The following is a 24,964-nucleotide window of genomic DNA, read 5'->3' on the forward strand; positions in this document are numbered from 1 at the left end:
TGGAAACGTGAGCACACACAGCCATTCCACTGGTTGTCCAATCAGGCAGGCAGGGCAAATGACACTTTTATCGTTTCGCCTTATTCTGCCGAAACGTTATCGATAAGGTGAAACTTTGCTTTCGCTTTCTTGGTAAACTGTAAAGGAAAACTAACGCTTCTTACATTCTTTACCTACAAATCGGAAATTTAACAGGGTACTAGTTGTTGCTTTATTTGTTCGGTTTTTTCTGTTTTTTTATTATTATTATCACATGCAAACTAATCAAACTCTAATTAAACGTAGCCTTTCAACGGAATGGTGATAACATATGAAAAGAAGGGGGAGGAGAAAAACACAAACACGCATTGGTCCGCGATACGAATATGAGTGTGTACGGTAAAGCTTTTTTTCAAACCGAAATAAACTTGTCCCGTCATTACGAAACAGGACGAAAAGGATAAATGAATTAAAAAAAAAAACAGTATTTTTCTTCCACCCCACTGCACGGTATCGCGCAAAGCGGGTGTATTGACAATGCCTGTTTAATCGCCACAAAAACCAACCAACCACCCAATTCAGCGCCCTATATTCCACAAAATAACAACAACATACAAAACAAACGTCTTTAACTACACACGATTGCAATTTTCGATCCCGCGTGTCCCGGGGGTTGCCCTTTACCACCGGCGTGCGGTACCGGAAATAGGTTGGCAGCACCACCGTCGAACCCACCGTCACCACCACCACCATCACCACTCCTCTCAATTCGTTGCGGGGTTTTTGTTTCGTCTCTTTCGGAAGCTTTATGATGAAAGGCCCAACGTTTTGCGTACGATGCGTCTGGCAATTTTGTTAAACTCTTCCCTATTTTCGCGCCACATTATCGCTGCGTCCACGTTTGCGCCGGACTCGTCATTTGGCTCTGCGGATAAAATAAACAAAATGAAAGTGTGAGCATGTGTTCATGGATTACTTGGATGGTTTTGGATGTTTCGAAGCAATCTACTGGACATAGAAAATGGATCAATGTGAATCGTAAGTAGGCCATCAAAACAAAAGGATACACCAACGGCCACAGTAAATCTTCTGAGGGGAAACTTCCAACATTATCGTACCAAGCTTTTCTTCAGCGTTGGTTTTTTAGTAGTTTATTTCTAGCATTTTTCTCTACCCCATTCGAAATAAACGATCGGCCATGCACTGTAAAACGTTTATTTTCGATGGCACCGATTTCGAACGCTGGAAAGCGTGGATGACCCTGCATCTTGCCAGCCAAGGAATGCTGCAGTGCATTCAGCACGAACCGGAAGCCCTTCTGGAACGCTATGTGCTAGCGGCCGACCGTTGGATTGAGCTGGATATGCAGCAGATGGTGCTGCATGCCTTCCGGCTGCTGGACCTGAAGTGTACCAATGTACTGATACAAAACATGGCCGTATCTCAGTGTGCAAAGTTCAACCATCGCCAGACGGCGTGTCAGATTTGGAAAGCTTTGACAAGACAGTACGATGATTTTGCACTGTAGCACTGTTTGCTTCAAAATGCAAGAGTAGCAGTGGAGCGGAGCATCGCAACGCAATGCAAAACAAAACAAAAACTTAACAGCTAAAGTTCAAACAAATTTGTTAATAAAAATTGTCCAATTAAAGTACGTGCACTTACCGGCCAGCATACTAACAACGCTTAGTAAAATCTTTTCCACACTCTGTACAGGACTCCAGCGCTCGGCTGATAGTTCGTATCCTGTGCGAAGGTTTAAAACAAAATGAAAATGTTAAATGGATATTGCTCCGCTATGGTTGCTCTAGCATTTGCGGTGAAAAAAAAACGCACCCAGCGGATCGTCTCCCGGTGCGTGTAGAATCGATATGCAGACCCGTCCGTCGGTGAAAACTGCCAAAAGAAAGGGGGGATTAAAATCAATTTTCCATTGCAAATTGATTCATTTCATAGGAAGCGCAGCTTACTGTTGGGATGGAACATTTCACAGGTAAACTTCATCTTCGGTGGGCTGAGCGGATAGTCCGGTGGAAAGATCAGTTTGGCTGTAAAGATTCCCCCCTCGAAGCAGGTTCCTTCCGGGCCGCTGAAAAGAAAACGCAGGCACGAGTGAGGTTTACATCGGACAACACCACTGCCTGGGATGCCCACCGTCCCCCCGTGTTTGAACTTTGACCAACAGGTGAAACTCACGTAATTAGCGCTTCCCATTCGAAGAAGTTCTCCTCACTGATAGGGCCCGCAATGATACCTTCCGGAGGGTTGAGCGTAAGTTCTGCAAAAAAGAAAGGAAGTGAGATTGGCTGATGAAATTGTACGTGTAAGCAGCTGTATTTGCAGCAAGGTAATCTGCTCCGTTAAGTTTGGGGGGCTACGGGCTGCCTGCTGCTGGGTACTTGCTGCAGCCCCATCACGATCGCACCAGCCAACACTTACGCCTGTACTCGGCCATTAGGCGCCTCAAGGCGGAACCTGCCATGCTGGCTAGCGTGTGTGTGTATGTGCAGAATCCTGACCGAAACGGACGAACGAAGATTAGTGAGTCCCTGAGATGAAGATTTCTCTTTTCGATGCAAACAAACGGGAAGGTAAAAAAAGTGGGTTCTCACTTTGACATTTTCCTTCTGCACTGTGGGGGGTGGCGATTTTGACAGCGCATGTTTGTTTACGTCGTCAGCAAGCAAATGTGGCTGTGTGTGTACGTATGCGCGTGTATGTGCGTGTAGGGGTGAAGGAGAAACAGCAGGTCGTAGCAGGAGGAGTGACCAAAGAAAGGTTGTGATTAGCAGGAACTTTTCTTCTGACTGGAGAGCATAACGAGGTCAATGCCGTGTTTGTAAACGAAAGTTCTTGGAATTCGTTTGAAATTGCACGTGCTTTCACGTTCATCATTAAACTGTAATATATGCAGCTAATAATACGAACTACGTTTTACCGGAAACTCAAGGCAAAAGGAGAATATCCGTAATTATTATTTTTTTTGCGATTTTTTATTCCTTCAACTAGGACGCGACAGAAAAATAACGCTTAGCGATTGCTTACAGCCCTGCTTGTAGCCCAAAGCCGGGACCCTTCGGTTCCTCCGTAAGCGAGGTCAGCTGACCGACGGGTTCGGAGGCGTATCGTCCATTGCGTGGTCCGGGGCGGGGTTGCTGTCCCTGCTTGAGACTGTTTAGAATTTCTTCCGTATCAGCCACGCTTAAATCCTCCTGCAAAAGGATGTTGACGTTAATCATTGCACCAAATATTTCACTTTATCGCGTATGCTTACGTAGTAATCATCGTTGACCGCCAGCATCGGGGCGTTTACGCATGCACCGAGACATTCCACTTCAGAGATGGTAAACTTACCATCCTTGGTAGTTTCACCGACACCGATGCCGAGGTTTTTCTATAAGTAAAACAAACATAATGGATGGTGTTAATTGTGCGCTGCTCGTAGATGCCTCGCCGATTTGCTTTACCTTGCAGACATCCAGAACTTCGTCGGATCCGCGCAGCCAGCACGGTGTGGTAGTGCACACCTGGATGTGATACTTTCCGGTCGGTTTGCGCATAAACATCGTGTAGAAGGTGGCCACCTCGTACACGCGCATATGTGGCAGGCCCAGGATGTCGGCCACCTTGTGCATGGCCGACAGTGGCAGCCAACCGTGCTGCCGCTGGGCAAGATCCAGCAGCGGAATCATCGCACCACGCTTGTGACCCTCCGGATAGATGTTCAGGATGGCTTCCGCTCGCTGCAATAACAACAAAGGAAAGGGGGTGGTTTAATCCACGGCCAGGCTCGACGCATTGATTGATTTGGCGCGTAGTATTACCTTCTGGTTGTCTGCGGTAAACTCGAACGGAATGCTGGCATTATCCTCGGGCGTATCGCGATGCACGAACAGGTTGTCGCTCATCTTCACCGCCGACGTGCTCAGAGGCCGGGTAGCCCCGAGTCGCTGCAAACAGCCAATCGAAACTTATGTAATACTGCTCGGCCAAACAAAACAAACGACAACGGTGGCCGGTACACATGCCCACCGACTAGTTAGATAGCTATCCCTCCTTACCATGGTGTTGGCGAACAGGCGCAACATCGCTATTGTTCCGTGTACGGTTTACAACGATGAAATTTTCTACCAGCGCAAAGACGAGTGGCCAATCGAAAATTCCCTTTTTTTGTTGACAGATGTTGGTTACCCAATGTTGTGTTTTCTTCTGCGCTGACGTTTGACGTTTGGGGGTTTGTTCGCGTGGGAAAATAAAACACCCACATTGAAATGACAAAATAACTTCGTTTCAAAATGCAATGGGGGGCCGACATGCATTTAAATATGTTCCTATGATTTTTTACTACAATTTGAATCTTTTTTTCTACTTTATGAACATTATTATTCATTTTTCATTTTCATCATTTTTCAGTCGAACAACGTGTGAAGCAACAGTTCCAAACTCCAAGTAGTAAACGCAAACCCGCGCAGCTGTCATTTCAAAGCGGCCTTCAGCTGTCAAACCGAGAGCACGTTGTTGAATTGTTTTTGGTTTTGCGAGGCGAAGCGCGTCGCCGTCTGGCTGGAATCGGTAAATTTTAGTGAAAAATAAGCTGATAAGTATTGGCGTAAGCCTAAAAGTGTAGCACCATGTTCGTTCTTTACGAAACACCGGCAGGATATGCCATATTCAAGGTAACTGAACCAATTTTCTGGCATGCCGGTGCTGCCGATGCGAGTACAGCAGCATGATCGATGGCATCGCTCGGGGAAGCATGTCCTGGGATGTGTGTTGAGGTTATAAAAACTAAAGCAATATTTGTTTCGTCCCATGTCCCAGCTGTTGGATGACAACAAATTCAAGGAGATCGATAATCTGTACCTGGAGTTTGAAACACCGGAGAAGGCCAACAAGATGTAAGTGTGCAGGCCACCATGTGGTTGGTCAATCGACAACCCTAACACACACACACGTACACACTCATACAGACGCAAAGTTCCTTTCGACCATGGCAGCTTAAATGGTGGAATTTTTAGGCGCGTCTAATATTAACCATAGCATAAAACTTCACCTCTCGCATCCAAAAGCATAGATGCAATTGTTTTGCTTTTATGCACATACCGTTTTCGCTCGATCTAGAATGAGTTTAGACGTCGAAACAGGGTAGTAATTTTGATTTGCCTGTTTTTTTTGCGACCATTCCTTCACAGCGTCAAGCTAAAGCACTTTGAAAAGTTTGCCGACACTACGGAAGCTCTTTCGGCGGCCACCGCTGCCGTGGAGGGCAAACTGTCCAAGCCGTTGAAGAAGGCACTGAAGAAGCTGGTGGTGGATGATGTCCAGAATGAGCTGCTCGTTGCCGACGCCAAGCTCGGTAACGCGATCAAGGACAAAATGTCGCTGCAGTGCGTGGCCAACACGTCGGTGCAGGAGCTGATGCGTTGCATCCGCACGCAGTCGGAAAGCTTGCTCTCCGGGCTGCCCAAGAAGGAGATGACGGCCATGTCGCTGGGTTTGGCCCATTCGCTTTCTCGCTACAAGCTCAAGTTCTCGCCCGACAAGATCGATACGATGATCGTGCAGGCACAGTGCCTGCTGGATGATCTGGACAAGGAGCTGAACAACTACATGATGCGCGTACGGGAATGGTAAGCAATCGGTTGATACTGTCCACGACTGAAGGTGTAACTAAATCAATTTACTTTTTGTGGCACAGGTACGGCTGGCACTTCCCCGAACTGGGAAAGATTCTGACCGACAACGTAGCGTACGTGAAGACCATCAAGTTGGTCGGTATGCGTGAAAACATGGCCGATACCGATTTGTCCGATATTTTGATGGAAGAGGTTGAGCAGAAAGTGAAGGAAGCGGCTGAAATTTCGATGGGTAAGTGCTTTTTCCCCCTTCTCATCGTTCGTGTGTTAAAACTGTACTAATTGGGATTTTGTTTGTGTGCGATACCGCAGGCACGGAAATCTCGGAAGAAGACATCACCAACATCCAGAGTCTGTGCGATGAGATCATCTCGATCACTGAATATCGTACCCATCTGGCCGACTATCTGAAGGCGCGTATGATGGCCATGGCACCTAACTTGACTGTGCTAGTGGGCGAGCAGGTCGGTGCTAGGTTGATCGCTCACTCGGGCTCCTTGGTCAATCTGGCGAAGCATCCTGCTTCGACGCTTCAGATTTTGGGTAAGTGTTGGGAAGAATATTTCATAATTCCCAACAAAATGCGAATAATAACGCTTCCCCCTCCACAGGTGCGGAAAAGGCGCTGTTCCGTGCGCTCAAGGCCAAGAAGGACACACCCAAGTACGGTTTGATCTTCCATGCCGGAATGGTCGGTTCCGCGAGCATCAAGAACAAGGGTCGCATCTCGCGATCACTGGCCGCGAAGGCTTCGCTGGCCACCCGTGTGGACGCGTTCGGTGACGATGTGACCATGCAGCTGGGCATTGACCACAGGGCGAAGCTGGAAACGAGGCTTCGCATGCTGGAGGAGGGCAACAACAAGCGGCTGTCGGGCGTGAAGGCGAAGGCTAAGCTGCAGAAGTTCCACGCCGTCAGCGAGGTGAAAACGTTCAAGGTCGCCACCGACAGTACGCTTCCTTCCACCTCGTCGAAGAAGCTGAAGGCTGAGGATGAAGCGGCCAATGCACCTTCGCCCAAAAAGAAGAAGATTGAGGTAGGTGAACACAACAGGCCAGGACTATTTAAATAATTACATCAGTTCTGGGAGTTGTTATGTAACCTTAATTTGTTTCGTCTTTCTTACAGGAGATAGAGCCGGAAATGGGAGAACCCTCAACCGAAAAGAAGAAGAAAAAGAAGAAGAAGAACAAGGAAGAAGGAGCGGCCGAAGAAACCATGATGGACGATAGCGTCGCCGCGGCGGAGGAGGAGACACCGACGTCGACAAAAAAGAATAAAAAATCCAAAGCGAAAAAGGCAGCCGCCGAGCAGGATGATGAGTAGGGCGGGGTTTTGGTTCGTGGTAGGATTTAGAAAGTTACACTAAAAGGTACATAGATTTATGTATATCTTAAGAGCCAGAATGGGAGGTAGCGGGAGAATGTTGATAACAGTTTTATCTCCTTGACTTACACTCGCTCGTTGACAGTGACATGTTAGGAAAAGGGCAATGCGCGCCGCCGTGCTGTATATGTTGTACAGCATAGTAACACTTTAAAAACCCAGCCAAGTTAACCAGCTGGTTAATGAAATTCAGCATTGCTTTACTGTACCAGTTCCAACCTCCAGCACGGCCCGGTTTTTTTTGGAATTTATCTATTTCCAGAAAAGTAAGGCATCGTGTTTCTAATCATACTATAACCGGGTACCAATAGAATCGCTCTTGCAATCTACCAGCGAAACAAAAAAATTATAGGTTTTTTTTACTTTCATCCCTTTTAAATTCTTGTTAAAGTATAATTTTGATGTATTTACTGTCAGCAGTTATACTCGCTCTTTTATTACACTCAACAACGTGTAATTAATGTACGATTGTTAGAGGGTTTTTTTTCGTCTCCGGCAGATAAGGATACTATGTAGTGCGTAAGATAAATGTAAAACTGAATATTTTTTGCAAAATACATAGAATTCTAAGTGAAATAATTGGTTTCATAATTAATTGAAGCACTGAACACTGTCCGAAATTGTTCGTAATTGATCGTAATCGAGACGTTCCCCTATTCCCATGCCAACCTTTTGCCTGGGTTCCATATTCTTCTTCTTTACGGCGTAAACGTCCTACGCGGACATGCCGGCATATACACAAGCTTTCGAGACTTTATCCAGTACCATGCAGCCGAATAGTCTATGTCCTTGCTCCGGGGAGAGGTCCATTCTAGGCTTTATCCCATGACGGACATGTTATTGAGTCGTTCGAGTTGACGACTGTACCACGGGACCGCCCCTATCTGTATTACATATTATTCCATATAGTTTCCTGACTTGTTTAAACAATCTTACCTCAAACATTTTCAGTTTTTCAAATTCAGTTCAAATTTCAGTTTTCAATTTATTTAAATCTTTTTCATCTTTCGCCATATGGTGTTGCACACAGCATGTACGTCACTGTACTTTGCTGCCATTACGTCACCAATACTGTGACAGCTTGGAGGGGAAGTAGCAACACCATCCATCATAGCAGCCCGCCGCATACTCCGGGAATGGGTGAAGGAGAGCAGCGTAAGGACATCCCACCGGAGGAGCGGTTGGTTGCGTGCAGTTCATATGTAACTCCTCGCTCTACCATCCAAGTACCAACCGTGCGCGTAAGTCAAATGAGGCCATATGCCTACAAATACGAGAGCCGCCGTTCGCCGCGTATACCGTGAACTTTTCACCTGCCATACTAAAAGCAGGCAAGAAAATCAATAAATCTGAACGCGAGCACTAAGCAATGCGCTTCGTACCACCTCCCGACGACCATCTTCCATCTTCTTGTGTTACTGCGCGTTCCGTACCGGTTCAGCGGCACTGCTCAGGAAGGAAATATGGTTGCCGTTAAGCAAATCAAGCACAAATGACAGCGCGGTGTAGCGAGGAAGTAGTGCTTAGTACATATCAACCACGTGCTGCGTGTTGGTGTCGGGAAGACAGCAGTTGTTGTACACGGTTCGTTCCGTCGGGATTAAAAAGGCTCGCTGTGCTACGAGTCAAACTATTTTCGTATTTTGTAATCGTGCAAAAAAAAAACAAAAATCCAAATCGAACGTAATATCGTGTATCACATTGTTGCCTTTCCATCTGAGTACGTTCGCGTAGCAGTGTCTACTGCCGCACAACGGAACAAACTTACTGCTTCTATTAAATTAGGACAAGACAAGGCGAGTGAGTCGGTGCCGTTGGTGTTGCGATAACAACAATGGTGAAAAGGGCGACGGCACTCTAGCACAGTGGCGGCTCCAAAGGACGAAGGAGCAAGTATCTTCCGCCCGCCGAGGAAAGTGGTGCTCGCGTCGGTGGTTGATTAAAAATTCAAGCAAAGTTTTACTGACAACGGTGCGCTGGTTGTGGCGCGCGTAATTTCCCAGTTGAGTGATGCTTGTGGCCTTATCGGCACTAAGACACGCGGCAAATGATCGAACATTATTAGCTGTGATGGAACAACTTTCGTCGGTGCGGCGACGGTACGCTTCTTCATGGCTGTGTCTCCGGTAAGTACGGGCTGGCGACCTCCTCCCAAAGACATCTAATCAAGCGAGCGGATCGCATGTGTGAAGGTGCATGATCCGGCGATATTCGTTTAATTATTATTTGTGGCCTGTGGGATTGGTTTGTTTCCATCCGGGATGTATGTGAAACTGAAGTGAGTTCAGTGGATGGCATTTTGGAAAAGGGTCGAAAATGGGGTTAAAAGGCAACGATCTATGAAATCAGCTCTACATTTTAAGATTAATATTGTAATGTGCAGCCGATGTGCCTGAGCTGATCGTAGAGTCTACATCAACCATAAGATGAAAACTTTACTGAATCAGCTTTCCTTACTTTCTTCAAGTTCAAGTTTTGCAGTAAGCGTTAAAAAACCAAGCAAAAGGACGCCTTATTTACGCAAAACATACGCGATCGCTTAAATCAAAGTCGAAGACCAAAATCTGAACACATTCAGCAACGTATCTCCTCCATGTCTGGTAGCAAAACCCCTGCCGACACGGAACGCGGAAAACATGGCATGTTGTTGCTTTCTATTTTCGCTTCCATCACATCAGCCTCAAACTTCTTCTGTCCAATGATGGTGCTGCTGCTGCCTGGAAGCACACGCACCAGCAAGAAGCAGCAGCAGCAGCATCTAGTAGTCCTTTTGCCACGGCCAAACCACGAGACACGTGTTTTCTACTACACATGGCGACGTGGCGAATTGCATAGGTTGCTTGGTTGTGTACGTTGCTGTTGTTGTTGTTGTTTTTTCTTCTTTCGCTTCTGGCCACTCGCCACTCTCTCTTCGTCCTCCTAGCGACAAGGTTTTGGCCTCTTCTAAGGGCCACCACTTTTTGCTGCGCTTGTAAGCCAGCTACATCCCCCTCCGGCAGCCAGTGCCAAAAAAAGAAAAAGAAACGGTGGGCCAAACTATCATCGAAAGCATCGGTGTCGGGGTGTCATCAACCGTTTAACCGCAAGCGTCAACCTTCCACAGTGCATGAAATATGAAAATTTACGATGCTGGAAAAACGGTTTCTAGTCCTACGATGGTCCTCCGTGTCTGTGTCTCCGTGGTGGGCATGCAGTTTTCCATTTTTTTCCATTTCCCGTTTCGGGGGGAGGAGAATACATTTCTTTTCCGGTGGAGGAAAGATGTCCATCGTGTGGTTTTTTTTGGCATTTGGTAAGGATTTCGCGTGACTATTGTGGATTGATCTTTCTCTTAACACTAAACCAACATTTTTGGTTGCGGTTGTTATATTACTATTAAAAAAATGTAATCCTTTTATTGAAAATTTGTGTGTGCTAAGAAAGATTAAACAGAAACTGAGTTTTAATTTATGGAACTGATTTGACTGAAACTAAATTGGTTAGTTTTTTTTTAATTTCGATTTATTAAACAACTTCAATCAAATTATATTACACTTTTTTATATTCGGAATGGACGGTTGATGCCATACTTTGAACGATTAAACTAAGCCGAAATTAACTGCGACATGCAATAGGATCAAACGACTTCGATTTTTGTTTTTTTTGTCTAATTTTCCACCCAGAAAATAAGACATTCTCAAGCTCCATCTTATCTCCTTTCAATTCCATCGCCAAATCCGACTGCCCGGTCCGACCCGTCGGTGTTTTGCTTCCACTAAACGGCTCCAAGCAAATGGAATTGGTTCTGCCATTTCGAACGGTGCTTGGTTCCGAATCGGATTTCTGAACGATACCTGACAAAAAAAGAAGAAACCTATAACCCGAACAACCTATAACCCGTCGGAAACACTTCCCTCCGTCGGGTCGGTTGCTCGAAATGACCGTTCGATGGGTTGCTGTGATGAGGTCCACATCCTAATGGCACCTCCCTGGCGTCAGAGGCCGTCAGAGTGGTGGTGGAAGTGGCGGGACTGGTAAAGATGATCCGCTCAACCTTTCCCCGTTGTCGTCGTTCAGCTTTCGCATCGAATTTTCCGCTCGTCCATTTTTGAGTCCCAATGTTTCCAACTCCAATACGGCGGAGGGTTCTCTCTCTACCGCCCATTATGGTCGCCCCGTCCCGACGGTCGGGATAGATTTCACGATTTTATTTTTCATTAGCATAAGATTTGAAATATGCATTCCGACCAATCATTTTGTCATCTCATTTCATTTCCCCGCTTCTGCCGTGTTTTTGCTGTTGGCCGCGACACGCGGAAATGATGGCGGTGCACCGGTATTTCCGCATGTCCTCCTCCACCGTGCCATCGAACCGAGAGAGAGAGCCGTTCCGCACATTGATATGATGTGATGTGAATCGAAATCGAACAGATTTCGCCCCGCTTGCTCCCTTCCCTGGTCGCTTTGGGTGTCCCAGACCCCCAGCGCTTGGGTGCCGCCGTGTATCGTTTTATTTGCCGTCGTCCGTGTAGCGTCCTTTTTTCCCTGGTCTGGCGGCGCTCCCGTCTCTTCGTCCCCGGCGACCGGATGCCGACGGTTCTGACGGACGCGATGTTTTCGCGCGATTGAACCTGCCGCGACCGTGCGTCCGTGCGGTGGATCCGCGCTGAAAGCGGGACAAACAAAAGGGGTTTTAGCGGGCGCCATTGCGCTTGTGAAGCGGATGGTTGTGGCTCGTGAGAGAGAGCGAGAGAGTGAGAGTTGCGGTACCGGAATCCTTTCGTTTTGTGCAGCAGCTCATGCGCACTGCGCCAGGCGCGGCGAAACCTTCCCTTTGCCGGCACGCTTGCACCCTTGCGCTACGCGCCTTTCGTGCATTGGTTTATGGAGCAAAGGATGGTGCGTTCCTTTGCACGCGCGCTCTTTCATCACGCTCGGCAGCCGCTCGGGGCTATCTCTTTCGTGCGCGGTAGTGAGAGCAGCACAGCTCGACGCGCGCGACGCACAGCGAGTGTCCTTTTAGCAACGCCTACTTATAAATATTTTCGTGCACAGCTACCACCCTTTGCACAACCCCCTGGGCAGCAAATAAACACACACCCACACACGCACACACGTGGCCACTATTTTGCATGAGGCTGGTGGAAAATCAGGTGGAAAATAAAACCCATACCAGCAGGCGGGGGTACAACACTGTGTCCTTTGATTGTTTTGCCGCCGATGCGATCTTCTGTCCTGCTCACTGCTACACACACACACACACACGCGTTGCTTTCTCCACGTTGCTGGGAGGGAAAGTGGAGCTGAAGGGTGGGAAAACTATTCTCTCTCTCGTATTCCTTTTTTGTTCTTGTTGGCACCATGCGCGGCTTCACGTTTAATTCCGAACCGAAAGCGTTCAATTCCATCCGCCTATTGTTGTGTCCGGTTGAGTGGGAGGAAAGGGGGGGGGGGGGAGGGAGAGGTTATTTCCACAACAACATTGGGAAGGAAATCCTCCCCTGCGCAGGGTAGGATGGTGGTGCGGTACTTTATATTTTTAGCACCGTATTTCGTCCTTTTCCAGCACGGGAAAGACCTTCCCGCCCCTTTCCTCGTTACCCCTCCAGTTGGACGAAACTAAAGGTGGCAATAGTTTTCTCTCTCGTCCCTTTTTCCTATCGTCTCTTTCTTGCATTGCTCTTCCGTACACCACCCCTGGCGGGCCGGTTTTTCCGCCACCGCTTTTCCGACCAATCGTTCCGTTCAATTCTTCACCCCTTCCTTCCTTCCTTCCTCCTTTGCTCCCACCACCACCCCCTGAAACCCACGATTTAGAAACAATTCAACCCCTGTATTCCCCTCTCCTTCCACCACCAACCGAGGGGCTCGTCCGTTCGTCGTGTTTTGTGTGTTCCGTCTGGTTTTGCCTGCTGCTGCTGTTGCTGCTGCTGTGTGTATGTGTGTTCGAATGTCCTGCCAGCGGGTTTTGTCCTCCCTCGTGCGAAGGGAGTGCTTGCACCGCTTTCCCTTCGCTCCCTCCGTGCGTTTGTTGTGTTTTCGGTGTGCTGCTCCCTCACTGCTGCTGCTGCTGCTGCTGCGGTACGCCTCAGCGAAAGGCGGAAAATTACATTCAGTTGCAACAATCGTGTTATCGGGTTTGGATTGAAGTTTTCGGGAATTCCTACCGTTACCGCACGGATTGCTACGCGCAGTGTGTTGTGAGTGTGGCTGTGCGTGAGTGTGTGTGTGTGTGTGTGCGCTTTTGTCTTTGCGTCACAATCGCGGCGCTTCAACTGCTCTCGCAGGTTGCGGTCTGGCGGTAAGCACACGCGTAAGGATGCGTTCCCCCGGTCGTGCGGATGACAACAACGCACCAGTCCTCTGCTACATGACGATACCGTGAAGACGGTGTCCGTGCGGGCAAGGCCGATTACAGGAAGTTTTTGTTGACAGCGTAACGTTTTGTCAGGCGTCGGAATTTGGCGTACGGTGCTGCGTGTGTGATCGCACTCTTGAGGCAGTTAATTTTTAGTGCCACGGGCGCATTATTGGACTGTTTGTGTGTGTGTGTGTTCGTTCTTCATTATGCACGTGTTTGCTTTCCTTTACCTATTGCAGTGATAATAAAAGCCAGGTACGTGCTGGAAGCAATGCCGCAACCTATCGCGCTTAAACGAAAAGAAAAGGATACAATTAATCGCTAATATGCGGCTAAAGTAAGCCTGAAAGGTGGAGTCAGATGGACATTGTCAAACTAAAACAAAAAATAAGAAAGGAACAAAGAAAGAAACAGTGCAAAACGAACGAATCTCGAATGATTTGTGCCCGGGAACTATGGCCACTACAATCAGTGCTGGTGCGCGTGCGTATCCTTCTATTGTCGTGCCTGTGTTCCCGAATTCCCTTTGCACCCCTCCCTACCCACCCCCACGCCACCTTCTTCCATGCTCCACCATGCTAATCCGCGCGTTAAATGTGTGTGTTTGTTCCGCATAACGATACGGAGCAGGTCGATCGATCGATTCCGTTTTTGAGTTGACGTTTGGCGCGGGATCGGGTTTGACGTTTCCGGACATTCGCCCACAGCACACCGTATTGTTGTGGACAGGATTTCATTTAAATTTCACTCCGCGTCCGATGGTGCTGCATGGCGATACAAGCACCGTCAATTGTGAATCTGCCTTGCCGCGGATGTGGACCCGGATATCCTATGTCAAAAGATTAGGGATTCAGGATTATTCGTGGTTACTGCAAATGGTGAATTGTGATATTGTACGGAGTTGCAAATTGTTGCAAAGCGTTTATTGTTCGAAAATTTCGAGTCACAACGTGGGTTATTACTGAACAGTTTGCACAGTACCAGTGTGGTGAACTTAAGCTAAACGTGTAGTGTGATATATGTGATTGATTGATTGTATTGCCAACAGAAAACAAAAATGTACCAGCGACAGTTGTAACCTCTGCTGTCCATGTGATCTTGAATACAGACAATTGATAATTCAATAGAATTGATATAAGAAATGAAGTTACACAATACACAATTTCAGGCTGCAATCATCTAGGAAATGTCGATACACTCTTCTGCAAATGGCATTGCGTATCTAGATTGACTGTTACGTGTTGTCCGAAACTGTTTGAAAAAAAAAAATCAAATGCTTTGTGGACACGTGTTTCTGTTGATCATATTAGTGTGTGCTATTACTGTGTAGTTGTTGATGAATGTGATTTAGTTTGCTCAAAGAGGTATAACAGGATAATCCGTTTTGCCGTAGGTATACGTTACTTCCGACATCAGAAGAAAATTCAAGGTGGCATATTTGAAAAAGAACGTTGCAAAAATGTAAATGTTATTCTCTTAAATTGAAAAAACAACAGTAAAGTTCAAGTTGAATATGTCTTACGCATGGCGATAGCGTCGGAATTATACAAATGAGTTAATTTACTGATTTATCGGATGATCAGTCTGAGTTGTGGTGAGACGGTACGAATTAGAAATGATATAAGCCAATGATTCGTTTATTACATCTATTTTTAAAGAATTAAGTTTTGCTATTTATTCAATTAATACAAACCAATAAAGTGATTTTAAGCACAAATATAATTTTAAACATGCAGAAGTATTGTTTTATTCAAGAGCTCTTCATTTTTTAACTCATTTGTTTCTCATTCTTTCATTTACATACGTTGTTCTTTCTTTTACATACATATTTAGAGATTTGACTGATTTTATTAGTTTGACGTTGAGTTTTGAAAAGTAATAACTACAATACTACTGTACCAATCAGATAAAAATACTGTATTTATTATAATGCAATAACACCTATTACAAAAGGGTTTTTTTTTTAATTTCACAACTACCGACCTCTCAGAACCCAACTGCAGTGAAATTTCTCCAAAATTAACCTTCTTAGAATTTAGAGCAGCTTAGAGAGATAATCATGTTCAGGAAAAGTGATGAAGGTGCTTGCTATGAAGTATCCAAGAATCTATGAGAAAAATTGTCATCCTTTGACCAATATTTTGTGAACTGTCATTTATCTTAGAGAATTTGGGCTGCCAAATCGCATATAGAACTTAGAGAATATTCACGTTAAAGAAATATTCATCTTGAAAAGACATCAAATGTATGAAATGCGACGGGATCGTCCAAATGTTCACATTAAAGAAACAAATCGTTACATTTACCAATTACCTTTTTTTTAAATAAACAATACAATACAATACAAAATCATGTTACATCATTTTAAAATCAAACAGTTTGCTGCTGGTGGCGCTATGCTATTAATTACACGATTTATTTACTCATCGATTTCCCGGTAAATATCGTGTTGTGCCGCTTACAAGTGCTGTTTTGCTACACAAAAGAAGTGAATATTCTCATAAAAACGCGGGACAAAATACGTGCGTTTAAGCCATACTTATCATTTGATGCAAGATAAAAACACGGGGTGTATATTACATTATTGTTCATTGAACGCTACGCTGTGATTAGTTATTTGTCAACGACAGAAGATCAACAGTTAAAAAAAAACTATAATATCCTTGTTTGTATTTGCACTCAAATTACTTTAAATAAACACACGTGCCGGCTGCGTACGTAGTTGATGAAAGGGTGAACCAAAGCGAATGGGGACAAATGTGAAGAGAATGGGTCAACAAATGTATCTGTTTGGTTTGATCCCTATCGAATGATGTTGTTCTTCATTTAACTTGCTTATTTCATTTTAATTGCACTGTGCATTTTCCTGTAGATTTGGAATGTTTCTTTTAAATGTTGAAATTGTATTGTCTTGTACGTGGAATAAGCGCAAACACGTTTTACATTCGATTAAACTAGACATTGTTCCCGCTTAGCTGTTAACAAATGTATTGAACATTGAATTTGCGTTTTCGCATGGTTTTATTACAGCCAATAACAAGCTTCAATGTAACTACAATCAATTTTATTTACGCTCTAGCATTTTAATGTACTCAGGGTAGAAGATTATACACATGGGGATTACTAATAATTATGATTTGCTGCAACAAACATTATTTTTGTGAAAACCATCAAGAATTACCTTTTTTCACTATAGAGCTGTTAATTTGTAAGCACACAACAGTTTAGTTAAGTTAGCATCTGTGGGTAGAATGGGTTTGAGTGCATGGTTTTTTGTTTCAGTGATGCGTGCAAACGATTTAACGCTTATCTAACCCACCTAAACTGCAATAAATTCGATCTGCGAATGGACGATGTGCGGGTTAGCGCGTTTGTCCGAGGCGTTGCAATGGTTTTAACCGCAAAACCCTCAATAAATGCTCGCTGAATGATGAATGAATGATAAATGTTTAATAAATGCAACCAAGCGACGCGCTGGACGCTGGCAACAGGTTTAGCAGAATAAATTCAGGGTTAGCCATTTAAGCGTGTGTGCGATGGGCTCTTTTTTTTGCTGATTGGTTGCCGTTGAGTAGTTTGAATCTAAACCAGATTTGTCATTCACTCCACAATGACCATAATTCAATTAGATCGGTGTAACGATCATCACGTTGGAGAAGGGCCACAAATGTTTTTGAACTTTAACTGTACAATTGAGATCATCATATGAATGCAAACAGGGATTGGAAAACAAATGGAGTTTTTTTTATTGTTTTTGTTGTTGTTGTTGTTGTTGTTGTTGTTGGAAAAGCTTTTTTATTAATTCTTCATAAAAACACGACAACGAAAGTAAACATGTTCGGGTTAGTTTATATTTATTTATATCCATTGTTGCCATTCAATTGTAATGCCATCATTGTGTTTTTTACATCATAATGATCCTATATTTTCACATGATTCCGACAAGTTAATAAATGTTACAGGTGATAGCAATTTGCAATTGTATGTTATTCCTCGAAGATAGATCAAGTTTGACATCATTTTTATTTTTTTTGTAGATTATTAATTTTTCCTGATGCTTTAATTACTATTCGATTCCGGTTTCGATTAGATTAGGACGTTTAAAGAGAACGCTAAGTCCGTAAAATATGTCAGAACTTAACACGATGTTGTACATTTGAACAGAACATCCCTTTACGTCGTACACTTTATTAAGGGACGTACTGTTTACGACCATTTCAAAACAGTATCGCTCACGGTTATGCAAATTCAATTCATTTGAAAACAACAAAAAACCTCGCGCCAAATTTACCCCATGCGCCGTGAATGTGAGAGCAGCGCGTAAAAGATGGCACCAGCACATAATTAAAACGGCAGTTTTCCGTGTCACTTCGCATACGAAACATTTCCATTTCCGATGCACGATTTACCTCCTTTGCTTTTTGCTCGGTGATCGGCCTCGGCATTAAATCCTTTTCCGCTTTCAGGCGGATTGTATAAGTGTGTGTGTGTGTGTGTGTGTGAGCACGCGCTAGCACAGTGGATGTACTAACAGTGGCAATGGTGAATGTGTCATCATGTTGCTGTGTCCTCGTGCGTTCCGGACATGCGCACCATCTGCTTGCCACGTCCAGCTCCAACAATCATAGCGGTGGGAGCAGCGAATGGGGAAAGGGTGTTTTTCTCTGAAAATCCGTCCCCATTCCTGCCATGAAGGGGGGAGAGGGGTTGGGGGTTAAAGCTTTCGCCGTTCCGGTGTTGATGATCAATACTCCTTTCCCTCTCTTAACTCTGCTTCCCACTCCACCGCCACCTTCGCTTCGTGAGCAAATAATTACCTTTTCCACTAAAATGCAACATTTTCACGGTGTGTGTCTTTGTGTGTGTGTGTTTGATCCCTAGAATCTTCACCCCCTCCAACCCACCATCAGGTTCTAAGCTGTTGGGAGCTCCGTCAAACGTACGGCTGTATTGGTGAGCTCAATTCGCTCGAACACACAGTTTGCTGTTGGGGAGCAAACACTTCAGCCAGGCTAGCAGGGCAGGCAGGAATAGAAAATGGAGTACAAATCGTGCAGCATTATGGGGAAAGCTTTATTCAGACACAACGGCACACAGGGAGACCGAGTTTAATGTAGGCTTTGTAAATGTTCATTACAGCCATTCGGTTATTTTTACGTGTACCATCGGTCGGAGTTGCCGGTGATTATTACGAACGACTGTCCAATCATAAACCCCGCCGCACGTGGGGAGGGGGCAGCAGCTTGGTGTACGTTTATTAGTAGCTTACGAAAGTAAGCACTCCGTCATAAACCAACCCTACCCAACATGTCGACGTGGCCCCAACAATATCGATCGCCTCGAAGGCACGAAGCTTTGTGTGCCTGCTTGTCTTCCCGAGCTCTGGGTACTTCTACCATGCAACTTTCCGTGCACGACGCCTTTGGGTTCCGTAGCAATCGTAGCAAAGAATGCCTTTCTGCAGCACGAACATACAATTTGATTCCATTTCCAAATGCAATTGACAGTTGTGTAGCTGTATGCGTTGTACCGTACTTGCACACGAGGACAGGAAGGAAAGGTGTGCCATTTATCATAATAATTTGTCATTCATGTGGCCCGTGCCGTACCTATGCCGTAAGCGTGCTGAAGATGGGCATTGTCACCGTACACCGGGCACTCTGGTTGACGTTCGATAGACAAAGTAATCTCTCAACCGATTCTAATTAAGCCAAGTGAATTAGCTAGCTGAATACTTTTAAGTTGATTATGTCGTGGGTCACAGTAGCATATGCGCACAAACACTAATTAGGTGTAATGCTTGTTAAGGGGCGGGGAAAAGGGCAACACAATTGTCATTCATATGTTGGGATGTTGATTAAGTGCGCATAGGGCCCGGTGCCAATTATTTCAGTTGTTAGTAGTTAATGATTGCGACTAGTTTTAAACGAAGCTAGACGAATTAGCTTAGTTTGGGTAAAACTTACAAGTGCAGTAGCAGAAATGTAAACAATACAAATGTAGTCTTACTGAAAACAGTTTTAAATGAAAGCATTGATGAGATGAATTTGTGTAGCTGAATTTGCTCCATCAGAGTTAAATGATGGCTCACTTGACCCTTATGCAGATAGCAATCTAAATCGGAGAGTAATGTATCAATGTGAGGACGCAGTTTGAACGCTAATGTTTCTTAATGAACAATTTTACGTAGAAGGCCAATAACTTGGACAGAAGTTATTTTCAAAGTAATGCTTCGAACAACATTTTTGTAGCCAAAATGTAGAAATTTACGCAAAGAGATATAACTGAACAAACATGTACTATGTACGTGCACTTATTAATCTTCAAAAAGTTGAAAGGATAATCAAAAATGTGTCCGTGTCCATGATTTTTTGAGGATATGATTCCAGGAACGTTCTGTTTACAGTTGATGCCAAGCAAATACACTAGGTTCCTTAAGACAGTGGTCTCCAACCTGTGGCCCACGGACCACTTATGGTCCGTGGCGTTAACAGACATGGTCCGCGAAAGAATTCATATTCCAAAAAGAAAATTTTCCCCATAATCAATATTACATTTTTAACAGGCATGTCTACAATAAAATTTAAACATATTATTGATCAAAAATTTTGAACTAATTCTACAAAATGTATGCCCTCAATGGATGTGCATATAAAGTTGCAAAACCAAGTGGTCCGCGATCCTAAAAAAGTAGAAAGCACTTCCTTCAGAAGTTTAAATTGGTAGTATTGACTCTGAATTAGCAACGGTGTGTTGAGTTGTGATCGTTGAGTCTGCATGGATGGGAGGCTGCAGCCAGAGACCGAGCATCCTGGAGAATTATTGTTGACCGGCCCATGTCACATCGACGTGCTCTATCGTGAGCAGGCCAACAAGAGAGAGAAAGAGAGAGAGAGTGTTGAGTTGTGAAAGTATTGTTACTATTTACTATTAAAGGATAATTTGATTATAGATAACAAATGTTAATAAGAGACATTACCTTTTCGTCCGTTGGTTAGCTTTTCGATTCTCGCAAGGCCTAAAAGGGGAATCCTTCTGTTTGGTTCCCCGAAACAAGAACATGGCTATTCGATTGCTTGTCCGATACATTTAATATTTAATAATGCTCATAAGTCTTGAAAGCTCGTATCTTTCTATGTGTAGAAGAAAAAGAAGTTAAATAAAGTACACAAAAACACATAACCAACACAATTAAATAAACGTGGAGAAAATAAAACACAAAGATGCAGAAAATGTGTTTCAGTACACTATATTATGGAACGGCCCAATGGTCTATTCCAGAGGTCTCCAAACTACGGCCCGCGGGCCGCATGCGGCCCTCAATAGCCTTTAATGCGGCCCGCGATGACTGGGCGAAGGTTAAATTAAATAGCTTTCTTTTCTGACTAACCAATCAAAATTTATTTTTTTAATTCTGGGAGACGAAAATCAAGATTCAATAAAAGAAAGCTCCAGAAATTTTATGTATTTTGCTAGTATTTTCTTATTAAAACAATATTTGAACTTCCCATCTACTACCCATTCTAAAGGTAGCGTCAAAATGGTCCTCAACATAGTTGATTGTGGAGCAATGCGGCCAGCGAACTGAAAAGTTTGGAGACCCCTGTTCTATTCTATAGAAACGTCGGCTCCAACAAGACCGAACGATATCGATTACCAACCGGAACCGTACCAAGGAATGAATTACCATTGGTAGCGTGATACTAATAAGTCTTGGCAGCTTATATACAGCCGACTCGGTTACTACTAAACAGAAGAAGTAACTTTGTAACGTGTTTTAAAGAAAGATAGATTCATTGTTACGAAAGATTGTTACGCCGCATTATTATGATATGCAGCAGTGTACGTTTCAAACCCCGCACCTAATATTTCTAGCGTTCGTTCGCCTCCCTGAACGATTCGCAACAATCGTAAGCCCGTTAAAATTTAAACACCAACATAAAGAAAAAAAGAAAGAAAGAAAACACAACCCCCGCAACTTCTTAGCAATCGCGTAAACGCCACTTTGATCCAGCACCACACACGTATCAAGTGGCGTACTATAGATGTGTGCCACGGTGTTCACTTTAAAGGTGGAATCTGACTACGGCGCTGAATATTTAATCCTAAACGTTTTCCCCCGTCGCGTGCTCCATTGCGCCACTCCTGCTGCTGCTACTGCTGCTGGTGCTGGCGACTTAAAGCCCAGCCCAGGCCTGCTTGGGGTCGAGGGAGTTCCAAAGGGTCACAGCATTCGCGTTCGGGGGCGAGGAGGAAAAAAAAAGACTGCCGATTGAAGCACAAAGCACGGGAGTCAGCATAGGCAAACCGGCTGAACTCCCGACAAAGACGACGGCAACGAATGATGACAACGGCGTAAGAGCGCAAGATTTTTCTATTTTCCTTTCCGCGTGTGTGTGTGTGTGCGCGCAGGTTTTTTTGTGCCGTTCCTTTTGGATAGCGATAATTTATGCATTTCTGAACGCGCGACAAGCGGTGGGCCGCTTACATCTACTCATTTATACATACCCAGAGTCCCAATCGGATGAGTACAAAATCACGTCCCTGCTGACACAAAAGGGAGACGGCCGCGAAAGGTCTGTTCCGTGCCGCCTTCCAACCCCCCCACTGAATGGTAGAGTACATAATTTTTTGTCTCTATTACAATTGTACTTTTGCGCTGGTTGATACTTTTTTCGGTGCCATGCTTATGCTTTTAAATTTGCCATCCCTTCGCGAAACGTTATAGTTGTTCGCCTGGGCAGGCGGGCGGGCGAACGTGATGCGTGGCGCGAAAGGGAAACGGACTTCGCGCAATGGAAAATGGAGGCTTACGTAACCGATTGAACATTTCGCTAATGAGCTAATATTTGCGAGTGGTTTTTCACTCAGTTTTATTAGTGCTTTTTGTTCACCTGAACGCAGCGGTAAAAGGGGTTCTGATGAGGCAAACAAAAAAGAAGCGATTTTCCACTTGCCTGTTTCGCTGGTGCTGGGCACACTGGGGAGTGGTACCCGGGGCATGCCATCATACCCGTTTGCGTCCGTTTATTTAATACCAGCATGGAGTTAAAGCAATGACAAACAAAACTGCGCTAATTTGAAATGACAGGCTGTGTGGGATGAGATACAGAACAGAAAGGACGATAAAACAAAAAAAAACTCGATCGCTTAACTGATCAAACAGTGAGCTGCCAAATAAAATAGATAGTATTGCGTTTCCGCTGATTGCAGGCAGGCACAAACTCATCAAAAAGGGGCCGCAATGTTTGCTCGACATGCAAACCATAATTACTTCTGCACGGTTAGACTGCATTAGTTTATTGGAAATCGATTACCGTGGGTAAATATCGGTGACACGAAACAATTTTTTTTTGTAGAAAAAGAAATATAGTTGGGTAAAATTGTCTGAAATGATAGACAGAGCTATCTTTTTTCGATGTTTTATAAAAAAAACCTACTTTAATTTTTGGTTTCTTAAAACACACAATGCATGATAGTGTTACATGATGCAATAGAAATTGGATTAATCAATCAAGAAATAATAATAACAATTTTTCATACTATTCACATATAATGTTTCTTGCACTTTATTGTCTTAAGAAACTACACATTTCACGGGAATAAAACCATTGTATCTTAGCAAAGCAACACTTCAAACAAATCTCTAACAGAAAGCCACAAACAAAACCAACAAGATGAAACAAAAAAAAAGGAACTGCCCAAGAACACACAAGTACGAACAAGGAATTTATGGCCACACGTGTACCGAATGTACCGACCATAAACATATTTCAACGGTGCAATGGTTACTTCCTACCGGTTGCACACACACACACACACACACTGATACGCCGAGAAGGTGGAATTGTAAGATGATAAATGCATTTTGGTGGTACAGTGTGTTCTGCTGGCCGCGGTTATTGCGACCATTCCTGGTCCTAGTTCTATACCGTTCGGGGTGGAAAACCCCGTAAGACAACAGCAACAAAAACGCAAACATTACACCACCAACAGTACAACCAACAGCGAGTGAGAAAGATAGAGAGAACCCGTAAATGTAAGAAAAAGCTCATACGCTATCGTCAAAATGTTCGCCCCATCGTGTGAAAAGCATTGAGGGCGAGGGCGACGGGTGGGAGATGGTTTCTTTTACGAGGTTTTATTGTTTCCACCGCGGCAGCATAACATAATTGGCTGCCATAAAAGTGAAAAACAATGCAATGGGAAAACAGGGGCCCGGGAAAACAGTAGTTCGAATGCGTTCACTAAGCTCCACCTTTTGAGTGTGTGCTTTCTTGACTGTACGTAGATCGCAAGGAACGTACGGCCCTCGAAGGCACAAAGCATACATCGAGATAATTTCGCGAACAAAGAGCCAAAGACTGATAATAGAAAGGAGAAATTTATTTTAATGGACAAAAGCAAATGTATTGTTGGTAATGGGTGGGTAGATAGACGGTATCATACATTTTACACGAGATTGGCGTTGGTTGAGAATAAATAAATTTTAACAACATTTCAATACTTGTTCGGGATGTTTTACAGTCTGCTGCAGGAAAATTCATAAACTGTGTTATATCGTGTGTGGAACATTTCTACTCACCATCATAACCAATAAGAACGGGGAGGGAAATACAATACGATTTTAGCAACACAAAATTCCACACATTCAACCGGGAGAATGATTGATTATGCACGCGCGTGCATGAAGTTTGCAATCGAGCTTCGGTTCGCGGAACAGAACTAATTCTGTTTCACCTTCCGGTTCCGCATGCTAGCCGTTTGCCTGCGGCATGGAAACCGATGCTCCGATGTATGGAGTCACCGTTTCATCAGCCACAGCAGCGGCCAAATTCCGTTTCATCTTCGCCAAGGTTTGGTCACTGTTTGACAATTCGAACTGGTGCTTTCAATCTGTTTCGTACGTTTCTGGGTGCTGCCTGGATACACATTTCGTTTGGTCGTGTTTGTTTCATTGATACGCAAGCCGGTATTCCGGGAGCGAACGATGACATTTTTGGTCTGAGATTTATCGATGAGGATAACGAGTTGTGCGGGAAATAAAATATACAAAGGCTACCCGCGTAGTACAAAACAATCGCGGTACGCATCTGGGGACCTCGTACGTCGATGGCCGGACGCAGTGCATCGGACGTGACTCGTTGTTGCGCGGCTCCGGTAGCAGCAGACCGTTGATGTCGTTTAGCGGAAGTACTGCTTTAAAATTCATACGATTTGACTGTACCTGGGGGTTGAGGTTTTTGCGCGTTGACAGGATTTAGTTGAATTTGGCTCGAACGAGCGTGATGCGACGGTTGCCGTGAGCAGGTTTGAGGACTATTTTCACATTTGGCAAGCAGTGATGGTGAACACATTTTTGGAAAACCTGTTCTAACGTTGAAAATTTCTGAATCGGATGCAAAAATGTTTGACGTATTTCCCATATTTCATTTATTTCTATGTGAAAATACACTTATTTCAACGTTACCTGCATCTATGATTCTTATCTCTGTGAGGTATGTTTTGCTACTCTGTTTCGATGAATTAGCCAACCAACGCTTTGCATCAATTCTACGATTTAGCGACATCTCTCTACTAGCAAGTGATGAGTTTCGCGCAAGTTTCGGTTCCGAAGATACAT

At 44.4% G+C, this 24,964-nt stretch overlaps 4 protein-coding genes across 7 annotated transcripts in view; 2 read left to right on the forward strand and 2 right to left on the reverse strand.

Moving 5' to 3' along the window:
• Positions 1-187: 187 nt before the first annotated feature.
• On the reverse strand, positions 188-2,629 carry LOC120895814 (ubiquitin-conjugating enzyme E2 G2). Its single transcript, XM_040299473.1, has 6 exons — positions 2,419-2,629; positions 2,176-2,257; positions 1,950-2,068; positions 1,816-1,875; positions 1,645-1,725; positions 188-904 (listed from the first exon to the last, which is right to left on the reverse strand). Exons 1-6 carry the CDS (start codon positions 2,459-2,461, stop codon positions 786-788), a joined length of 504 nt encoding a protein of 167 aa, XP_040155407.1. The 5' UTR covers positions 2,462-2,629; the 3' UTR covers positions 188-785.
• Positions 2,630-2,943: 314 nt separating this feature from the next.
• LOC120895813 (NADH dehydrogenase [ubiquinone] flavoprotein 2, mitochondrial) lies at positions 2,944-4,183 on the reverse strand. Its single transcript, XM_040299471.1, has 5 exons — positions 4,041-4,183; positions 3,804-3,929; positions 3,447-3,722; positions 3,254-3,373; positions 2,944-3,191 (listed from the first exon to the last, which is right to left on the reverse strand). Exons 1-5 carry the CDS (start codon positions 4,065-4,067, stop codon positions 3,021-3,023), a joined length of 720 nt encoding a protein of 239 aa, XP_040155405.1. The 5' UTR covers positions 4,068-4,183; the 3' UTR covers positions 2,944-3,020.
• A 427-nt stretch (positions 4,184-4,610) lies between these two features.
• On the forward strand, positions 4,611-7,577 carry LOC120896174 (nucleolar protein 58). The gene is made up of 7 exons (XM_040300120.1): positions 4,611-4,655; positions 4,801-4,877; positions 5,172-5,609; positions 5,678-5,847; positions 5,928-6,158; positions 6,227-6,651; positions 6,744-7,577. The coding sequence occupies exons 1-7, from the start codon at positions 4,611-4,613 to the stop codon at positions 6,939-6,941; spliced, it is 1,584 nt and encodes a 527-aa protein (XP_040156054.1). The 3' UTR covers positions 6,942-7,577.
• Positions 7,578-8,214: 637 nt separating this feature from the next.
• The window catches only part of LOC120896834 (inhibitory POU protein), a 50,393-nt gene continuing 33,643 nt past the window's right edge, over positions 8,215-24,964 (forward strand). Inside the window, exon 1 of one of the 4 annotated variants that reach the window (XM_040301300.1) lies at positions 8,215-9,127. The gene's annotated coding sequence lies outside the window, so the exon portion shown is untranslated. The other 3 variants (XM_040301301.1, XM_040301299.1, XM_040301304.1) reach the window with 3 other exon arrangements.

The sequence above is a fragment of the Anopheles arabiensis genome, chromosome 2 (assembly GCF_016920715.1).
Source record: "Anopheles arabiensis isolate DONGOLA chromosome 2, AaraD3, whole genome shotgun sequence".
Lineage (NCBI taxonomy): Eukaryota > Metazoa > Arthropoda > Insecta > Diptera > Culicidae > Anopheles > Anopheles arabiensis.